At 56.2% G+C, this 20844-nt stretch overlaps 1 protein-coding gene across 3 annotated transcripts in view; it reads right to left on the bottom strand.

Moving 5' to 3' along the window:
• Window positions 1-17505, bottom strand: part of ENPP2 (ectonucleotide pyrophosphatase/phosphodiesterase 2) — a 72801-nt gene extending 55296 nt beyond the window's left edge. Inside the window, exons 1-4 of one of the 3 annotated variants that reach the window (XM_076073866.1) lie at window positions 17345-17505; window positions 5390-5456; window positions 4258-4389; window positions 19-144 (exon numbers count right to left, since the gene is read on the bottom strand). In XM_076073866.1, the coding sequence (XP_075929981.1) occupies window positions 19-144; window positions 4258-4389; window positions 5390-5423 (292 nt within the window). In that variant the 5' untranslated portion in view covers window positions 5424-5456; window positions 17345-17505. Of the gene's footprint in view, window positions 1-18; window positions 145-4257; window positions 4390-5389; window positions 5457-12659; window positions 14380-17344 lie in introns of those variants that run through there. The other 2 variants (XM_076073865.1, XM_032980138.2) reach the window with 2 other exon arrangements.
• Between the last annotated feature and the right edge of the window lie 3339 nt (window positions 17506-20844).

Genomic DNA, 20844 nt, shown 5'->3' with positions numbered 1-20844 from the left:
GCAGTCGAAGGGACGCACCTTTGCAGACGACGTTGTAGTTGGTGCAGCAGTCTCTGTGCTCGAGGCAGTCGTCCGCGCAGTTGCAGTACGTCTGGTTGGTGCGCTTCTCCCCACAGCGCGATTTGACGCAGTTCCACGCGTAGCCTGCACGAGCGAGCGGGGGAGTAGGGGAGTGAGCGAGGGAGCGGGGGAGCGAGCGGGGGAGCAGGGGAGCAGAGGAGCGGGAGAGTGAGTGGAGGAGCGAGAGGGGGAGCGAGAGGGGGAGCGAGAGGCGGAGCGAGAGGGGGAGCGAGAGGGGGAGCGAGAGGGGGAGCGAGAGGGGGAGCGAGCGGGGGAGCGAGTGAAGGAGTGAGCGAGGGAGCGAGAGGGGGAGCGAGCGGGGGAGCGAGTGAAGGAGTGAGCGAGGGAGCGAGAGGGGGAGCGAGAGGGGGAGCGAGCGTTGGAGCGAGAGGGGGAGTGAGCGGGGGAGCGAGTGAAGGAGCGAGCGAGGGAGCGAGAGGGGGAGCGAGCGGGGGAGCGAGTGAAGGAGTGAGCGAGGGAGCGGGGGAGCGAGCGGGGGAGCGAGCGGGGGAGCGAGTGAAGGAGTGAGCGAGGGAGTGAGCGAGGGAGCGAGCGGGGGAGCGAGCGGGGGAGCGAGAGGGGGAACGAGCGGGGGAGCGAGTGAAGGAGCGAGCGAGGGAGCGAGAGGGGGAGCGAGCGGGGGAGCGAGAGGGGGAGCGAGTGAAGGAGTGAGCAAGGGAGCGAGCGGGGGAGTGAGCGACGGAGCGAGCGGGGGAGTGAGCGGGGGAGCGAGAGAGGGAGCGAGAGGGGGAGCGAGCAGGGGAACGAGTGAAGGAGTGAGCGAGGGAGCGAGAGGAGAAGCGAGCGGGGGAGCGAGAGGGGGAGCGAGTGAAGGAGTGAGCGAGGGAGCGAGCGGGGGAGCGAGAGAGAGAGCGAGCGGGGGAGTGAGCGGGGGAGCGAGAGGGGGAGCGAGTGAAGGAGTGAGCGAGGGAGCGAGCGGGGGAGCGAGAGAGAGAGCGAGCGGGGGAGCGAGCGGGGAGCGAGAGGGGGAGCGAGTGAAGGAGTGAGCGAGGGAGCGAGCGGGAGAGCGAGCGGGGGAGCGAGAGAGAGAGCGAGCGGGGGAGCGAGCGGGGGAACGAGTGAAGGAGTGAGCGAGGGAGCGAGAGGAGGAACGAGCGAGGGAGCGACCGGGGTAGAGCGAGAGGGGGAGCGAGCGGGGGAGCGAGAGGGGGAGCGAGTGAAGAAGTGAGCGAGGGAGCGAGCGAGGGAGCGAGCGGGGGAGCGAGCGAGGGAGTGAGCGAGGGAGCGAGCGGGCGAGCGAGAGGGGGAGCAAGTAAAGGAGTGAGCGAGGGAGCGAGTGAGGGAGCGAGCGAGGGAGCGAGCGGGCGAGCGAGAGGGGGAGCAAGTAAAGGAGTGAGCGAGGGAGCGAGCGAGGGAGCAAGCGGGGGAGCGAGAGGGGGAGCAAGTAAAGGAGTGAGCGAGGGAGCGAGCGAGGGAGCGAGTGAAGGAGTGAGCGAGGGAGCAAGAGGGGGAGCGAGTGAAGGAGTGAGCGAGGGAGCGAGCGGGGGAGCGAGTGAAGGAGTGAGCGAGGGAGCAAGAGGGGGAGCGAGTGAAGGAGTGAGCGAGGGAGCGAGCGGGGGAGCGAGTGAAGGAGTGAGCGAGGGAGCGAGCGAGGGAGCGAGCGGGAGAGCGAGCGGGGGAGCGAGTGGGGGAGCGAGTGATGGAGCCCTACCGAGCACACAGCAGGGGGAGGCTCACACGCTCGCCGATTGGAAGTGATTCACAGCAGGGGTGAGTTTCTCAGAATGTCCTCCTGGTAGCAGATATGCTGGAGTAAGTGGCAGGTGACGAGTATTAGCCGCAGTGAGAGGTATCCTGGATGCAGTGTGCCGGGTGCAGCAATATTCACTGGTCGCTGGTGTAGATCCGAGAACTTATTTTGCGCCGTACGCAGCCAACCGTGCTCATCAAGAGGTGCGAGTGGCCGTGATGCACAAGCGGGTTTAGGGCAAAATCGGTACGGCTGAGAAGCCAAAGCAGCAGCAGCAGCAGGTCGTCGTCGTCGTCGTGAGACGGGATGAGAGAAAGCGTGCGTGGTGTGTGGTGTTCGTGTGCGGCATGGTGTGTGTGTGTGCGGCACGGGGTGTGTGTGATGTGTGTGTGTGCGGCACGGTGTGTGTGTGTGCGGCACGGTGTGTGTGTGTGCGGCACGGTGTGTGTGTGAAGCACGTTGTGTGTGTGCGGCACGGTGTGTTTGTGTGTGCAGCACGTTGTGTGTGTGCGGCACGATGTGTGTGTGTGGTGTGTGTGCAGCACGGTGTGTTTGTGTGTGCAGCACGGTGTGTTTGTGTGTGCAGCACGGTGTGTGTGTGTGTGCGGCACGGTGTGTTTGTGTGTGCAGCACGGTGTGTGTGTGTGTGTGCGGCACGGTGTGTTTGTGTGTGCAGCACGGTGTGTGTATGTGTGCGGCACGGTGTGTTTGTGTGTGCAGCACGGTGTGTGTGTGTGTGTGCGGCACGGTGTGTTTGTGTGTGCAGCACGGTGTGTGTGTGTGTGCGGCACGGTGTGTTTGTGTGTGCAGCACGGTGTGTGTGTGTGTGGTGTGTGTGTGGTGTGTGTGTGTGGTGTGTGTGTGGTGTGTGTGCGGCACGGTGTGTGTGTGTGTGTGGTGTGTGTGTGTGGTGTGTGTGTGTGGTGTTTGTGTGGTGTGTGTGTGTGCGGCACGGTGTGTGTGTGTTTGGTGTGTGTGTGTGCGGCACGGTGTGTGTGCGGCATGGTGTGTGTGGTGTGTGTGTGGTGTGTGTGGTGTGTGTGCGGCACGGTGTGTGTGTGGCACGGTGTGTGTGCGGCACGGTGTGTGTGCGGAATGTGTGCGGTATGTGTACGGCACGGTGTGTGTGTGTGTGTACGGCACGGTGTGTGTGTGTGTGTGCGGCATGTTGTGTGTGTGCGGTGTGTGTATGGCAGGGTGTGTGTGTGTGTGTGCGGCATGTTGTGTGTGTGCGGTGTGTGTACGGCAGGGTGTGTGTGTGTGTGTACGGCAGGGTGTGTGTGTGTGTGTGTACGGCACGGTATGTTTGTGTGTGTGCGGCACGGTGTGTGTGTGTGGTGGGGCAGTTGTGGAGAGAGTGGAGAGTTTCCCATACCTGGGCAGTGTGCTTATGACCGGCTCCAGTTTAACAGCAGAGGTCTCACTCCGAATCAGTCGAGCGGCAATATCTTTTGATCGGTTGCGTAACGCTGAGTGGAAGCTACCTGGTCTGTCGCTCCGCACTAAGCTTCAGGTCTTCTCAGCCACGGTCATTCCCTCCCTTCTCTACGCTTGCGAAACGTGGACCCCCCTAATGGAACATCTTCGCCGGTTAGAAACATTTAGGCTGGCCTGCCTACGATCCATCCTGGGTTTAACCAGACTGGATTGTGTGAGGAGCTCACAAATCCTTGAAAGATCTGGGCAAGGTCCCATCGGTGAGCTCCTCCGGCGGGCAAGGCTGCGATGGCTGGGTCATGTAGCCCGCATGCCCAGCCACCACATGCCGAAACAGCTTTTGTTCGGCCGGATCGAGGGGGCTAAACGGGCGCAGCACGGGTTAGAGAAGATATGGAGTTGATGCGGTATGGGAGGACGTGGAGCTGAGTGGACTTGCCGATGACTGGTACCAGCGGTGTCAAGATCGGTCTCTGTGGAGGAGGCTCGCGACGGACGCTACTGGGCAGTTGGAGGCAGTCGCCCTCCAACAACAACGGAGGGCGGAGGAGCGACGCTCACAACAACGAGCGGAGCGCCGGGTGGCTAAATCACAGCAGGTTGGCACAGTAGGGGGCACAGGTGGTGCACCAGCCAGTCATCTCAGTCATCTCAGTCAGTCGACCCGTGGCACCTGGGTCTGCCCCGTGACCTCCTGCCAGCGGGCGTTCGACACTCCACGTGGCCTCAAGGTGCACATGTCCTGGCACAAGCGTCGTGGTGACGTCACCGCCACTTAGTGGCGAATGGCGGTTGTTGTTGTACGTGTGTGGTGTGTGTACGGCAGGGTGTGTGTGTGTATGTGCGGCACGGTGTGTGTGTGTGCGGCACGGTGTGTTTGTGTGTGCGGCACGGTGTATGTGTGGTGTGTGGGCGGCACGGTGTGTGTGTGTGTGCGGCACGGTGTGTGTTTGTGTGTGTGCGGCACGGTGTGTGTGTGTGTGTGTGCGGCACGGTGTGTTTGTGTGTGTGTGTGCGGCACGGTGTGCGCGTGCGGTGCGGCAGAGGACCTGGCTGGATGCACAGCTCGTTGAAGTCGGCGCAGCACGTGTTGTAGGCGATGCAGAGCGCGTCGCAGCTGCACGCGTCCTCGGCGCTGGGGGTCACCTCGAAGCAGCGCTCCCTGCACGAGGAGGCCGACCCTGGGCCCACACGCGGCCCACATGCTGCGCCGTCAGTACGCGGTGGCCACCGCCACCGCCACCACTCTACTGCCCCCGCTTGTAGGCCGTGCCCTTGGCAGGTTTTTAGTCGTCAAGGGCAGCCCTGCGGCCACTCACCGCAGCGGGTTCGCGTTCCCACCCATGGTGACCGACCCCCCCTGGTTAATACTGCGCCCGCCTTTGTCTTCCCAGTGACGATGTTGACTATCCATCGCACCAGCTACTCGTTTGAGGCTCAGTCGACCTAGCGGAGGCCCAGGACCGGTTCAGAGAATCGTCACCGGGCGTCTAAAGATCTCGGCGAATGTCGTTTGCAAGGGTCGGCGACCGTGAGCCACTGGCCTCAGCGGTCACAACATGTGCCCGAATCGAAGAATTACTCCGCCAACGACTCAGGTGGGATGAAAGATAAAATATCCCTCCCCCCGTGTAGCCTCCAACGGACTGTAGGGGCAAGTGCTGTTAGCGAGCACACGAGCGGGTGGGTGGCCCGCACCACGCCCGGCCACCTTTGTCTCCCCAGTGGCGATGTTTAGGACACACCACACCAGGACCAATTCAGATAATCGTCAGAAGTGTTGGTGGCCGTGAGCGAGCATCATAACTTGGGTCAGCTTCCACTGGGGGTACCCCTCGCATGCAGTGGACGCCCATCACTGTTATATGCAAATGCCATGCTCGCGTTGAGGATGGTTAACGTGGTTACCATGCGAGGTATAAGGTTGGTAACCGCGGTTACTATGGGAGGGGTAAGGGTGGTTACCGTGGTTACCGTGGGAGGGGTAAGGGTGGTTACCGTGGTTACTGTGGGAGGCGTAAGGGTGGTTACCGTGGTTACTGTGGGAGGGGTAAGGGTGGTTACCGTGGTTACTGTGGGAGGCATAAGGGTGGTTACCGTGGTTACTGTGGAAGGGGTAAGGGTGGTTACCGTGGTTACTGTGGGAGGGGTAAGGGTGGTTGTTGCGGTTGCCATGGTTACCCTGGGAGCGGTTGAGGACGCTGGGGAGGCTCATTCCGCTCGCGACGCCGGTCCAGAGCGCAGCCACCTGTGTACAGTACACGTACAGTGCGAGTACAGTACACATACAGTGAGTACAGTGCGGGTGCGTGTACAGTACGTGCGTGTAAAGTGCACAACGGTTCGCGCGGTGCGTACAGTACAGATACAGTACACTACCGGTACACACATCACATGCACGTGTAGTGGAATAAATCGGCGGATGGGGGGTAATTGGTGAATCTGCGCGGGAACAGGACAGTAGGGGGTCATATTGGGACGATGAGGTAACGATTGGGCCAATTAAGCTGAGGGGGAGCCAGGGACGGCTGTGATTGGCTGGTGTTGCTGTCAGGGCTGGAGTGTGATTGGCTGGTGTGGTTGTCAGGGCTGAAGTGTGATTGGCTGGTGTTGTTGTCAGGGCTGAGGTGTGATTGGCCGGTGTTGTTGTCAGGACTGGAGTGTGATTGGCTGGTGTGGTTGTCAGGGCTGGAGTGTGATTGGCTGGTGTTGTTGTCAGGGCTGAGGTGTGATTGGCTGGTGTGGTTGTCAGGGCTGGAGTGTGATTGGCTGATGTTGTTGTCAGGGCTGAGGTGTGATTGGCCTGTGTTGTTGTCAGGGCTGGAGTGTGATTGGCTGGTGTGGTTGTCAGGGCTGGAGTGTGATTGGCTGGTGTGATTGTCAGGGCTGGAGTGTGATTGGCTGGTGTTGTTGTCAGGGCTGGAGTGTGATTGGCTGGTGTTGTTGTCAGGGCTGAGGTGTGATTGGCTGGTGTGGTTGTCAGGGCTGGAGTGTGATTGGCTGGTGTGGTTGTCAGGTCTGGAGTGTGATTGGCTGTGTGGTTGTCAGGGCTGGAGTGTGATTGGCTGGTGTTGTTGTCAGGGCTGGAGTGTGATTGGCTGGTGTTGTTGTCAGGGCTGAGGTGTGATTGGCTGGTGTGGTTGTCAGGGCTGGAGTGTGATTGGCTGGTGTGGTTGTCAGGGCTGAGGTGTGATTGGCTGGTGTGGTTGTCAGGGCTGGAGTGTGATTGGCTGGTGTGGTTGTCAGGGCTGGAGTGTGATTTGCTGGTGTGGTTGTCAGGGCTGAGGTGTGATTGGCTGGTGTGGTTGTCAGGGCTGGAGTGTGATTGGCTGGTGTTGTTGTCAGGGCTGAGGTGTGATTGGCTGGTGTTGTTGTCAGGGCTGGAGTGTGATTGGCTGGTGTGGTTGTCAGGGCTGGAGTGTGATTGGCTGGTGTGGTTGTCAGGGCTGTAGTGTGATTGGCTGGTGTTGTTGTCAGGGCTGGAGTGGCGTCTTGAAGTCTGACGAGGTCACAGGCGCACGGGCACGCGGAGCGGCGTTGGGACTGCGGATTAATTAGTTGGGGTGTGATGAGAGCGGGGATACATTGGGGGAGACGTGAGGAGAAACGGGGGGTTGGAGTCGGGGGCTGGACGAGGCAAGACGTGGAGGAGCTGAAGAGACGAAGCAGTTAGCAGTGGAGAAAGCACGGTGATAGCGGAGAGCAGAGACGAAGCAGCCAGCAGTAGAGAGAGCATGGTGATAGCGGAGAGCGGAGAACAGAGACGAAGCAGTTAGTGGAGAGAGCACGGTGATAGCGGAGAGCAGAGACGAAGCAGTTAGCAGTGGAGAGAGCACGGTGATAGCGAAGAGCGGAGAACAGAGACGAAGCAGTTAGCAGTAGAGAGAGCATAGTGATAGCGGAGAGCGGGGATGAAGCAGTTAGCAGTGGAGAGAGCATGGTGATAGCGGAGAGCAGAGACGAAGCAGTTAGCAGTGGAGAGAGCACAGTGATAGTGAAGAGCGGAGAACAGAGACGAAGCAGTTAGCAGTGGAGAGAGCACGGTGATAGCGGAGAGCAGAGACGAAGCAGTTAGCAGTGGAGAGAGCATAGTGATAGCGGAGAGCGGGGATGAAGCAGTTAGCAGTGGAGAGAGCATGGTGATAGCGGAGAGCGAAGAGCAGAGACGAAGCAGCCAGCAGTGGAGAGAGCACAGAGACATCGGAGCTGACGGAGAAGTGGAGATTGGAGAGACAAAGGCGGCGAGCGAGTCGAGTGAGGCACGGCGAGCGAGCTGTGGCAACAAGGGAACTGTGGAGCACAGAGGACGTGTGGAGAACTGTAAATAAAGTGGTGCTGGAAGAATGACAAAAGTTGTCCGAGTGAAATCAACCACTACGAACACGCACCACGCGACACAGCACATCACATACACAGCACACATCACATACACACAGCACACCACACATCACATACACAAAGCACACATAACATACACACAGCACACCACACATACATACACACATCACATACACACAGCACACATAACATATATACAGCATACATCACATACACACAGACATCACATACAACACAGCACATCACATACACACAACACATCACATACAACACATCACACATCACATACATCACATACACACAACATCACATACACACAACACATCACATACACACAACACATACAACACATCACATACACACAACACATCACATACACACAGCACACAGCACATACACACAGCACACATCACATACACAACACATCACATACACAACACATCACATACACACAACATCACATACACACAACACATCACATACACACATCACATACACACAACACATACAACACACACAACACATCACATACTACACAGCACATCACATACACAACACATCACATACACATATCACATACACACAACACAACACATCACATACTACACAGCACATCACACACACAACACATCACACACAACACATACACACAACACATACAACACATACACACAGCACATCACATACACACATCACATACACACAACATCACATACTACACAGCACATCACATACACACAACACATCACGTACACACAACATCACATACACACATCACATACACACAACACATCACATACTACACAGCACATCACATACACACATCACATACACACAGCACATCACATACACACAACACATCACATACACACAACACATACTACACAGCACATCACATACACACATCACATACACACAGCACATCACATACACACAACACATACTACACAGCACATCACATACACACAACACATCACATACTACACAGCACATCACATACACACAACACATATACAAAGACCCCCCCCCCCCGTATAGCCTTAACAGACTATAGGGTCAAGTGCCTTTTAGCGAGCACCTATGAAGGCTGGCATGGCACACTAGGGGGTGGATTGCCAGAACCACGCCCGGCCGTCTTTGTCTCTCCAGTGGCGTTGTTTTCTACACACCGCATGGGTACTCATTTGAGGCTGAGTCGCCCTAGGGGAGGCCCAGGACCAATTCAGATCATCGTCACTGGTGTTGGCCGTGAGCGGGAATCGAACTCGGGTGGTCGGGGGTCGTAGCGAAGTGCGCTAACCACTCCCACTACCAACAGCGCACATCACACACAGCACGCATCACACCAAACACAGCACACACAGCACATAGTACACAGCACACACAGCACGCATCACACCAAACACAGCACACACATCACACAGTACAAACCACACATCACACAGCACGCATCACACCAAACACAGCACACATCACACAGTACAAACCACACACCACACAACACACAGCACGCATCACACCAAATACACAGCACACACATCACACAGTACAAACCACACACCACACAACACACAGCACGCATCACACCAAATACACAGCACACACATCACACAGTACAAACCACACATCACACAGCACGCATCACACCAATCACACAGCACACACATCACACAGTACAAACCACACATCACACACAGCACGCATCACACCAAACACACAGCACACACAGCACATAGTACACAGCACACACAGCACGCATCACACCAAACACACCACGCATCACACCAAACACACAGCACACACAGCACACAGTACAAACCACACATCACACAACACACAGCACGCATCACACCAAACACACAGCACACACAGCACACAGTACAAACCACACATCACACACCACACAGCACACATTACACCGCACACCAAACACACAGCACACATCACATAGTCCAAACCACACATCACACCGCACACACCGCACACACAGCACACACAGCACATAGTACACACCACACATCACAGTGCACACCACACACACAGCACACACATCACACCAAACACACATCACACAGTACACACCACACATCACACCACACACACAGCATACCGCACACATAGCACACCAAACACCGCACACACATCACACCAAACACACATCAAACTCAGCACACACACACATCACATAGTACACACCACGCAGCACACATCACATACACACAGCAAACCACACAGCACATCGCATACTGCACACAACTGGCATCGGCTTTACACTGGCGATCATTTGAGTCTGAGACACGAGTGTGAGTGTGGATACTCCGTAAGTCCATGGCTCTCTGTGTAAGTCCATGATTCTGTCATTCCATGGTTCTCTGTGTAAGTCCATGGTTCTCTATGTAATGTTATGGTTCTCTGTGTAAGTCCATGGTTCTCAGTGTACGCCTAAGGTTCGCTGTGCAAGTCTATGAATCTTCATGCGAGTCGTATTAAACCGTGCACAGCAGAGTAACGCTACCGCCCACCGCGACCATTCGCCTATGGGCTCTGTTGTGGGTCTCGAAGCGGTGTCTCTGTGTAAGTCTGTGAATCATCTGCGCTAGTCTCTACCACAAGCCGTGGATCCATCGACACACAGCGTCTCAGATATCCCAATAATGCCACGTGCTCGCTCGCAGGCGCGCTCACTCAGCAAGTACCCCGACATGTCGACATGAAATGCTGCCGATCAACTCTCCAGCGCTGAGAATGTGGCCCCAACATCTCAAACGTTGCGTTTGACGGCATGACAAGACCATGGTGTCACACGGGCGCCGCGGTGGCTAGGGGAATGTTAACTACCTCGCTTGGTATGCAGGAGGTCGTGGGTTCGATATCCCGACCCTGACCCCTGCTGCTGCTGCTGTATATTTGGAGTTTGCGGTGTCTCTCTCTCCCCATGGTTGCGTGGATTTGTCTCCGGGCCCTCTGGCTTTCCCCCTCCACATTTAGTATCGACATGACGCGTTTTTAGAGTATTTTGCTCCTATTATAAATGTCCACGCGATGATGATGATGAGTAAGCCCACTTCGTTGAGCTATCATCTGTGATAGCCAGGATCGCATATTCAGACGCTCAGCGGGGACTTAGCTGGTCAAATAAAAACGCGAGTTGTAATTTAGGTTTGAGAGAACACGATGGGAGCCATGCTTGTTGACCCAGGAAAGCCTCACTGAGTCTCGCGACTTGGTGATGTTATTCAGGAGGGTCCTGCCAGGCTCTGGCAGCAGTACGGAGCGATGTTGCTGCTACCGCTGCTGCTGTGGGATCCCAATCGAGTGATGTGCAGGTGACGTTTCAACAATTGGAATGGTCGGTTGGTGAACACCACGCTGTTGCGTTCTGTGTGTGTGTGCCGCTTTGGCTCGAACACCAAAGTCAGCAACTACAAACTAAACATTGTTTTTTATTTTACCAGGCAAGGCCCCACTGAGCGATGTGGCCATCTTTGGCTATCACAGATGATAGCCCAACGAAGTGGCTTATCATCATTATCGCGTGGGAAGTTAGAGCAGCAGTCAAAAATACTCTGAAGGTGTGTTTCTAAATGTGAAGGGAAAATCCGGAGGACCCGGAGAAAAATCCACGCGACCACAGGGAGAAAGAGAGAGAGAGACACGCAAACTCTAAATATACAGCAGCAGCAGGCATTGTCAGGGTCGGGATATCGAACCCACGACCTCCTGCACACCGGTCGAGGGAGTTAACATCTCCTAGCCAACGTGGCGACGACACCAGCTCTTCTGAATCGTGCAGCCCGGGGTGGCTGCGGTCCCCGTTAACCGGTTACGACAGAACCCGTTAACCGGTTGCTACGGACACCACGGCGTTATCCACGTCTGTGAACGCACGGAACACGACGGGAGCGGTGGCGCAGTGGTTAGCGCATAGCGCCACAGTGCGCCCGGGGCGAGGGGACGTCAGTGACGAGTGATTTGTGATCCGCAAACTGCGGCCTTTCCCCTTCACCCCGTCCACCCCGAAACATTCACCAACCCGCACTGACCGGCGTGGCGAAGTATGGCCAAACGATCAACCGTGTCGACGAGAAGACGACTCGCGGCCGTCAATTCGGCAGCGGAGTGACATGGGTAGGACTAGAGATGGGTTTTACAAAGCCACACACGAATTAAATCAAGCCCTTCAGTGCAAACTCAATAGGCGCCCCCGAAGAACCGTCTTTGTTGAAGATCAGTCGCCACACAAAAGGCATTAATCATGAACGTCTTTCGCTCACTAATCCTCCCGCGGATTAGACCATTTAAACACCCCCCACACACACACAACGATTACAAAGATCCCCCGTGTAGCTTTAACAGACTGTTGGGGCAAGTGCTGTTAGCGAGCACCCTATGAAGGCAGGAACGGTACACGATGGGATGGGTGGCCAGCACCACGCCCGACCGCCTTTGTCTCCACCAGTGGCGATGTTTACTACACACCACACCAGGTGCTCACTTGAGGCTGAGTCGACCTAGGGGCGGCCCAGGACCGGTTCAAATAATCGTCACCGGTGTTGACCGTGAGCGGGAATCGAACTCGGGTTGCGGGGTTCATAGCGCGGCGTAGCGCTAACCACTACACTACCGCTCCCCGCACACACACACACATCAGACTTAAGTACACACACACACACGTGGCGCAATTAACTTTTGTAAATTGAACTCGCGGATTAGTTAAGGTCCGTCCGGATGATGCGGGCCCCGGTCTCGTTCCCCGTTACCGAACGCAGCGAGACCCACGTCGAGTGCAATCGTAGAAGCTCTCGTCGTAGAAGCTCTCGCTTTTACGACGCTTTAACGAGCTCATTGCAGTCGCATGCCACCCACACTCAAGCCTTACCGGCGACCCGGGGAGGGAAACTAAATCATATTTCGCCGCCCGGCACACCACATCTTTCGCCGTATATCTCTCGCCTGTGCTCGTGTCAGCCCGTGCCAAATCCACTGCCCGATGCCGCACTCAATGCTCGTGGACTGCGACCAGGATGCCGTGGAGCGATGCGAGCGAGGATCGCGATAGTCGTGCTTGTTGGTGGTGCCGGCAGTGAGCGAGTGGATTGTACGTTGCATTTACCTGTAGGATCACGCTCACCATCCCCATGACGGCAGCTCCCTCTCTCTCTCTCTCCTCGTGCGCTTGTTCGAAGTCGCCTCTTCGCTGAGCGGGCGGCTGGGTGCCCGGGGGTGGGGTGATGACCCAGGAGCGAGGGAGTGAGTCACAGCGGCCGGTTCAATATTTCACGTCGCCACGAAAAATATCAGCGACCGTGGAGACGGACGGAGATAGACGCGTGGCGACGTGGCTTGTACTGGATTCAGCCACCCGCCCACACGACTACCCACACACACACTCAGCTACCCACCCACACTCCTACCCACACACACCCTCACTCAGACACCCACACACACGACTACCCACACACTCACTCAGCTACCCACCCACACTACTACCCACACACTCACTCAGCTACCCACCCACACTACTACCCACACACACACTCAGCTACCTACCTACACGACTACCCACACACACTCAGCTACCCACACACACGACTATCCACACACACACTCAGCTACCCACCCACACCCTCACTCAGCCACCCGCCCACACGACTATCCACACACACACTCAGCTACCCACCCACACTACTACCCACACACACACTCAGCTACCCACACACACGACTACCTACACACTCACTCAGCTACCCACCCACACTACTACCCACACACACACTCAGCTACCTACCCACACGACTACCCACACACACACTCAGCTACCCACACACACGACTACCCACACACTCACTCAGCTACCCACCCACACTACTACCCACACACTCAGCTACCTACACGACTACCCACACACACACTCAGCCACCCACCTACACGACTACCCACACACTCACTCAGCTACCTACCCACACGACTACCCACACACACACTCAGCTACCCACACGACTACCCACACACTCACTCAGCCACCCACCCACACGACTACCCACACACACACACTCAGCTACCTACCCACACGACTACCCACACACTCACTCAGCCACCCACACGACTACCCACACACACTCACTCAGCTACCCACACGACTACCCACACACACACTCAGCCACCCACCCACACGACTACCCACACACACTCAGCTACCCACCCACACTTCTACCCACACACTCACTCAGCTACCCACACGACTACCCACACACACTCACTCAGCCACCCACCCACACGACTACCCACACACACTCAGCTACCTACCCACACGACTACACACTCACTCACTCAGCCACCCACACGCCTACCCACACACACACTCAGCCACCCACCTACACGACTACCCACACACACTCAGCCACCCACACACACGACTACCCACACACACTCAGCTACCCACACACACTCAGCTACCCACACACACTCAGCTACCCACACACACTACTACCCACACACACACTCAGCCATCCACCCACACACTCACTCGGTCACCCACACGACTACCCTCTCACTAACACACTCGGTCATCCACACGACTACCCACACTCTCACTCACCCACCCACACGACTACTCACACTCTCTGTCACCCACCCACACGACTACCCACACACACACTCAGCCACCCACCTACACGACTACCCACACACACACACACTCAGCCACCCACCCACACGACTACCCACCCACACACACTCAGCCACCCACACACACTCAGCTACTCACTCCTCCCTCACTCACTCACAGCTCCTGTCACGCCACACACAGCGCTCTCTTACAGCAGCCACGCACTCACCCCTGAGGCACCCCCCGCACCACCTCCCTCCCTCTCCCACCCACACAGCTGCTCGAACCCACGGCACACGCAGGCAGCGAGAGGTCAGAGACAGAGAGAGGTCAGAGACAGAGAGAGACACACACACCGGTGAGACAGAGAGAGAGCCAGTGGCGAGAGAGACAGCGAGACAGAGAGACAGAGGCGAGAGAGACAGCGAGACATAGAGACTTGACAGAGAGAGAGAGAGAGACAGAGGCGAGATAGATAGGGAGACAGAGAGACAGAGACAGAGGCGAGAGAGACAGGGAGACAGAGAGACTTGACAGAGACAGCGAGACAGAGAGACAGAGACAGAGGCGAGAGAGACAGGGAGACAGAGAGACTTGACAGAGACAGCGAGACAGAGAGACAGAGACAGAGGCGAGAGAGACAGGGAGACAGAGAGACTTAACAGAGACAGCGAGACAGAGACAGAGGCGAGAGAGACAGGGAGACTTAACAGAGACAGCGAGACAGAGAGACAGAGACAGAGGCGAGAGAGACAGGGAGACAGAGAGACTTAACAGAGACAGCGAGACAGAGACAGAGGCGAGAGAGACAGGGAGACAGAGAGACTTAACAGAGACAGCGAGACAGAGAGAGAGAGACAGAGGCGAGAGAGACAGGGAGACAGAGAGACTTAACAGAGACAGCGAGACAGAGACAGAGAGACAGAGGCGAGAGAGACAGGGAGACAGAGAGACTTAACAGAGACAGCGAGACAGAGAGACAGAGACAGAGGCGAGAGAGACAGGGAGACAGAGAGACTTGACAGAGACAGCGCGACAGAGAGACAGAGGCGAGAGAGACTTAACAGAGACAGCGAGACAGAGAGACAGAGACAGAGGCGAGAGAGACAGAGAGACAGAGATACTTAACAGAGACAGCGAGACAGAGAGACAGAGACAGAGGCGAGAGAGACAGGGAGACAGAGAGACTTAACAGAGACAGCGAGACAGAGAGACAGAGGCGAGAGAGACTTAACAGAGACAGCGAGACAGAGAGACAGAGACAGAGGCGAGAGAGACAGAGAGACAGAGATACTTAACAGAGACAGCGAGACAGAGAGACAGAGACAGAGGCGAGAGAGACAGGGAGACAGAGAGACTTAACAGAGACAGCGAGACAGAGAGACAGAGACAGAGGCGAGAGAGACAGGGAGACAGAGAGACTTAACAGAGACAGCGAGACAGAGAGACAGAGACAGAGGCGAGAGAGACAGGGAGACAGAGAGACTTAACAGAGACAGCGAGACAGAGAGACAGAGACAGAGGCGAGAGAGACAGGGAGACAGAGAGACTTAATAGAGACAGCGAGACAGAGAGACAGAGACAGAGGCGAGAGAGACAGGGAGACAGAGAGACTTAACAGAGACAGCGAGACAGAGAGACAGAGACAGAGGCGAGAGAGACAGGGAGACAGAGAGACTTAACAGAGACAGCGAGACAGAGAGACAGAGACAGAGGCGAGAGAGACAGGGAGACAGAGAGACTTAACAGAGACAGCGAGACAGAGAGACAGAGACAGAGGCGAGAGAGACAGGGAGACAGAGAGACTTAACAGAGACAGCGAGACAGAGAGACAGAGGCGAGAGAGACTTAACAGAGACAGCGAGACAGAGAGACAGAGACAGAGGCGAGAGAGACAGAGAGACAGAGATACTTAACAGAGACAGCGAGACAGAGAGACAGAGACAGAGGCGAGAGAGACAGGGAGACAGAGAGACTTAACAGAGACAGCGAGACAGAGAGACAGAGACAGAGACGAGAGAGACAGGGAGACAGAGAGACTTAACAGAGACAACGAGACAGAGAGACAGAGACAGAGGCGAGAGAGACAGGGAGACAGAGAGACTTAACAGAGACAGCGAGACAGAGAGACAGAGACAGAGGCGAGAGAGACAGGGAGACAGAGAGACTTAACAGAGACAGCGAGACAGCGAGACAGAGACGAGAGTGTTCGTGCAGAGCCGCGAGCCCTCGGCTTTTACTGTCACCATCAGAGAGAGGAAAGTCAAAAAAACATCCGTGAAGAATAAGAATAATAATAAAATAATTCCACCACCACCCCCCTCCACCTTTCTCCTCTGCTGCGGTTCCTAAATTTCCCTCCCAGTTTCCTCTTTCGAGGGGGGTCGAGGATTGGGAGGGGCACCACCACCACCTACGGGGTGCGCAGAGGGGGAGGTGGGTCCCAACACGTGGCTCTCATTTCAGCGAGAGGACCTCACCACCACCTCCTCCTCCTCTTCTCCTCCTCCTCTCCCACCCGGCACCCCCTACGCCCCCCCCCTCTCTTCTCCGTGGGGTGGTGGTGGTGGGGGGGGGGTCTCTGTGGCCAGCAGTAAGCAGTGCACCACCACCACTACACGGAGCAACCCACCGAGCCGGGGTGCCCGCCCGCTGCAGCTGTGCCCACTGCCCTCCCTCCGCTCTCCGGCACCGCGCCACCCACTTCGCGTCGTGGATTTTGCCGTCCGCAAGCCTCTCCCGGGCGATAGTTCACAAACAACGCTGCTCCCAGCCCGCGTGGGTCGCGTTCAGCGCACGCGCAGAGACAAGAGACGCAAGGATCCCTGCCGCCCTCGCCGCGGCCCCCGTGTAGCCTGTCACGGACTGTCGGGGGCAAGTGCTGTGAGTGAGTGGCAAGTGCTGTGAGTGAAGGGCAAGTGCTGTGAGTGAGGGGCAAGTGCTGTGAGTGAGGGGCAAGTGCTGTGAGTGAGGGGCAAGTGCTGTGAGTGAGGGGCAAGTGCTGTGAGTGGCGAGTGTCGCCAATGTAGGGACACGAGGGGGTGGTTCAATACCACGGCCGCCCGCCTACCGTTTGGCACAGACACACACACACAGACACACACACAGACACACACAGACACAACAACAACCACCATTCACCACTAAGTGGCGGTGACGTCACCACGACGCTTGTGCCAGGCCATGTGCACCTTGAGGCCACGTGGAGTGTCGAACGCCCGCTGGCAGGAGGTCACGGGGCAGACCCAGGTGCCACGGGTCGACTGACTGAGATGACTGGCTGATGCACCACCTGTGCCCCCTACTGTGCCAACCTGCTGTGCTTTAGCCACCCGCCGCTCCGCTCGTTGTTGTGAGCGTCACAGACACACACACACAGACATACACACACACAGACATACACACACAGACATACACACAGACATACACAGACACACAGACGCACACAGAAACGCGCACACAGACTCTCACATAGACTCTCACACACACAGAGACACACACACAGACGCTCACACACACACACAGACACACACACAGACTCTCACAGACTCTCACACACACACAGACCCTCACACAGACTCACATACACAGACACACACAGACTCTCACACAGACTCTCACACACACACAGACACACACACAGACTCTCACACACAGACTCTCACACAGAGACTCTCACACAGACTCACACATACAGACACACACACAGACTCTCACACACACAGACTCACACACACAGACTCTCACACAGACACGCGCACACAGACTCTCACACACACACAAACTCATACAGACTCTCACACAGACACACACACACACACAGACTCACACAGACCCTCACACACACTCTCACACAGACTCTCACACACACACAGACTCACACACACAGACGCTCACACAGACACGCGCACACAGACTCTCACACACACACAAACTCACACAGACTCTCACACAGACACACACACACACACAGACTCACACAGACTCTCACACACACACAGACTCACACAGACACTCACACAGACTCTCACACAGACTCACACACACAGACTCACACACAGACTCACACACACAGACACACACACAGACTCTCACACAGACTCTCACACACACACAGACTCTCACACAGACTCACACACACAGACACACACACAGACACTCACACACGCACACAGCCACGCTCACAAGCGCGCACTCTCTCTCACACACACACGAAACCCAGACGCCTGTGTATATATAGGTTACATCCACACAGTGCCACACTCAACAAACAATAACAAAGACCGCCCCGTGGACCCGTAACAGATTGTAGGGGCAAGTGCTCCCCACGAGCACCTACGAAGGCCAGCACGGTACACGAGGGCGTGGGTGGCCAGCACCACGCCCGACCGCTTTTGTCTCCCCAGGGACGATTGTTTACACACCGCACCAGGTACTCATTTGAGGCCGAGTTGACCTAAGGGAGGCACAGGACCGGTTCAGACAATGGTCACCGATGTTGGCCGTGAGCGGGAATCGAACTCGGGTCGCCGGGGTGCGTAGCGGCAGTGTCCCTAACCACTGCGCCACCACTCCCCCCCCCCCCCGACACAAAGACTAAGATCCCCCGTGTAGCCCTTCAGAGTGCTGGGGCAAGTGGAGTTAGCGGGCTGGCACTGTGGCACACGAGGGGGTTGGGTGGACAGCAAAGACGCCCGTCCGCCTTTGTCTCCGGACTGAGTCACACACTCGAGGCCGAGTCGATCAAGTGGCAGTCCCTGGACCGGTTCAACTATATTGTACACCACTGATGTTAGCCGGGAGCACATCACACGGGCGCCTCGCCTGGTATGGAGGAGGTGGTGGTGGGTTCGACGCCGACCCTGACAATGCCTGCTGCTGCTGTATATTTGGAGTCTGCGTGTCTCTCTCTCATCATCATCACGGTGGCTAGGAGATGTTGACTACCTCGCCTGGTATGCAGGAGGTCGTGGATTCGATCTCGAACCTGACGCCTGCTGCTGCTGTATATTTAGAGTTTGCGTATTTCTCTCATCATCATCATCACCACGGTGGTTATGAGATGTTGACTACCTCGCCTGGTATGTAGGAGGTCGTGGATTCGATCTCGAACCACACTTAACCCGAGTGTACACACGAGTACACACAAACACAAACTTAACCCGAGTGTACACACAGGTACACACACACACGCACACTTTTTCCAGAAGCGACGTGCCTATCACAAATGATAGCTCAACGAACTGGCTTATCATCATCACGTGGACATTCAGAGCAGCAGCGAAATGCTCTAAACGCGTGATGTTCCTTCTAAACGTGGAGGGGAAAACCCGGAGTAGCCGGAGATAAAATCCACGGGACCACGGCGAGAGAGAGAGAGACGCAAACTCCAAATATACAGCAGCAGCAGGCATTGTCATGGTCGGGATCGAGCCCACGACCTCCTGTATACCAGGCGAGGTAGTCAACATCTCCTAGCCACCGTGATGATGATGATGAGAGAGAGACACGCAAACTCCAAATATACAGCAGCAGCAGGCATTGTCAGGGTCGGGATCGAGCCCACGACCTCCTGTATACCAGGCGAGGTAGTCAACATCTCCTAGCCACCGTGATGATGATGATGAGAGAGAGAGACGCAAACTCCAAATATACAGCAGCAGCAGACATTGTCAGGGTCGGGATCGAGCCCACGACATCCTGTATACCAGGCGAGGTAGTCAACATCTCCTAGCCACCGTGATGATGATGATGAGAGAGAGACACGCAAACTCCAAATATACAGCAGCAGCAGGCATTGTCAGGGTAGTGATCGAACCCACGACCTCTAGTATACCAGGCGAGGTAGTTAACATCTCCTAGCCACCGTGATGATGATGAAAGAGAGAGACACCACAAACTCCAAATATAAAGCAGCAGGCATTGTCAGGGTCGGGATCGAGCCCACGACCTCCTGTATACCAGGCGAGGTAGTCAACATCTCTCAGTGTCTGTGATTGAACCCACGACCTCCTGTGTACCAGGCGAGGTAGTCAACATCTCCTAGCCACCGCGACATCTCACAGTGACGTCTGCATCGCAGCCGAGTTCTGTTTTCCAAAGCGCGGACCTCCGCCTCGCGTTGCGCACGGTGGTCGAGACGAGCGGCGGAGTGGAAGTCAAAGGATGGAGCAGGGAGCCCCGTGCCAGCTACCTTGCTAACTCTAGGTAGCTGACACTGCACTCACTCAAGGTAGCTGACACTGCACTCACTCAAGGTAGCTGACACTACACTCACTCAAGGTAGCTGGCACTACACTCACTCAAGGTAGCTGACACTACACTCACTCAAGGTAGCTGACACTGCACTCACTCAAGGTAGCTGACACTGCACTCACTCAAGGTAGCTGGTACTACACTCACTCAAGGTAGCTGGCACTGCACTCACTCAAGGTAGCTGACACTACACTCACTCAAGGTAGCTGGCACTGCACTCACTCAAGGTAGCTGACACTACACTCACTCAAGGTAGCTGGCACTGCACTCACTCAAGGTAGCTGACACTGCACTCACTCAAGGTAGCTGGCACTACACTCACTCAAGGTAGCTGACACTGCACCCACTCAAGGTAGCTGACACTACACTCACTCAAGGTAGCTGGCACTGCACTCACTCAAGGTAGCTGACTCTACACTCACTCAAGGTAGCTGAC

Source organism: Petromyzon marinus, chromosome 43, assembly GCF_048934315.1.
Source record: "Petromyzon marinus isolate PM22_M1 ecotype Great Lakes invasive population chromosome 43, UKy_Petmar_22M1.pri1.0, whole genome shotgun sequence".
Classification (NCBI taxonomy): Eukaryota; Metazoa; Chordata; class Hyperoartia; order Petromyzontiformes; family Petromyzontidae; genus Petromyzon; species Petromyzon marinus.
The sequence above is the reverse complement of the archived record's forward strand: the minus strand, read 5'-3'. Positions and strand labels throughout refer to the sequence as shown.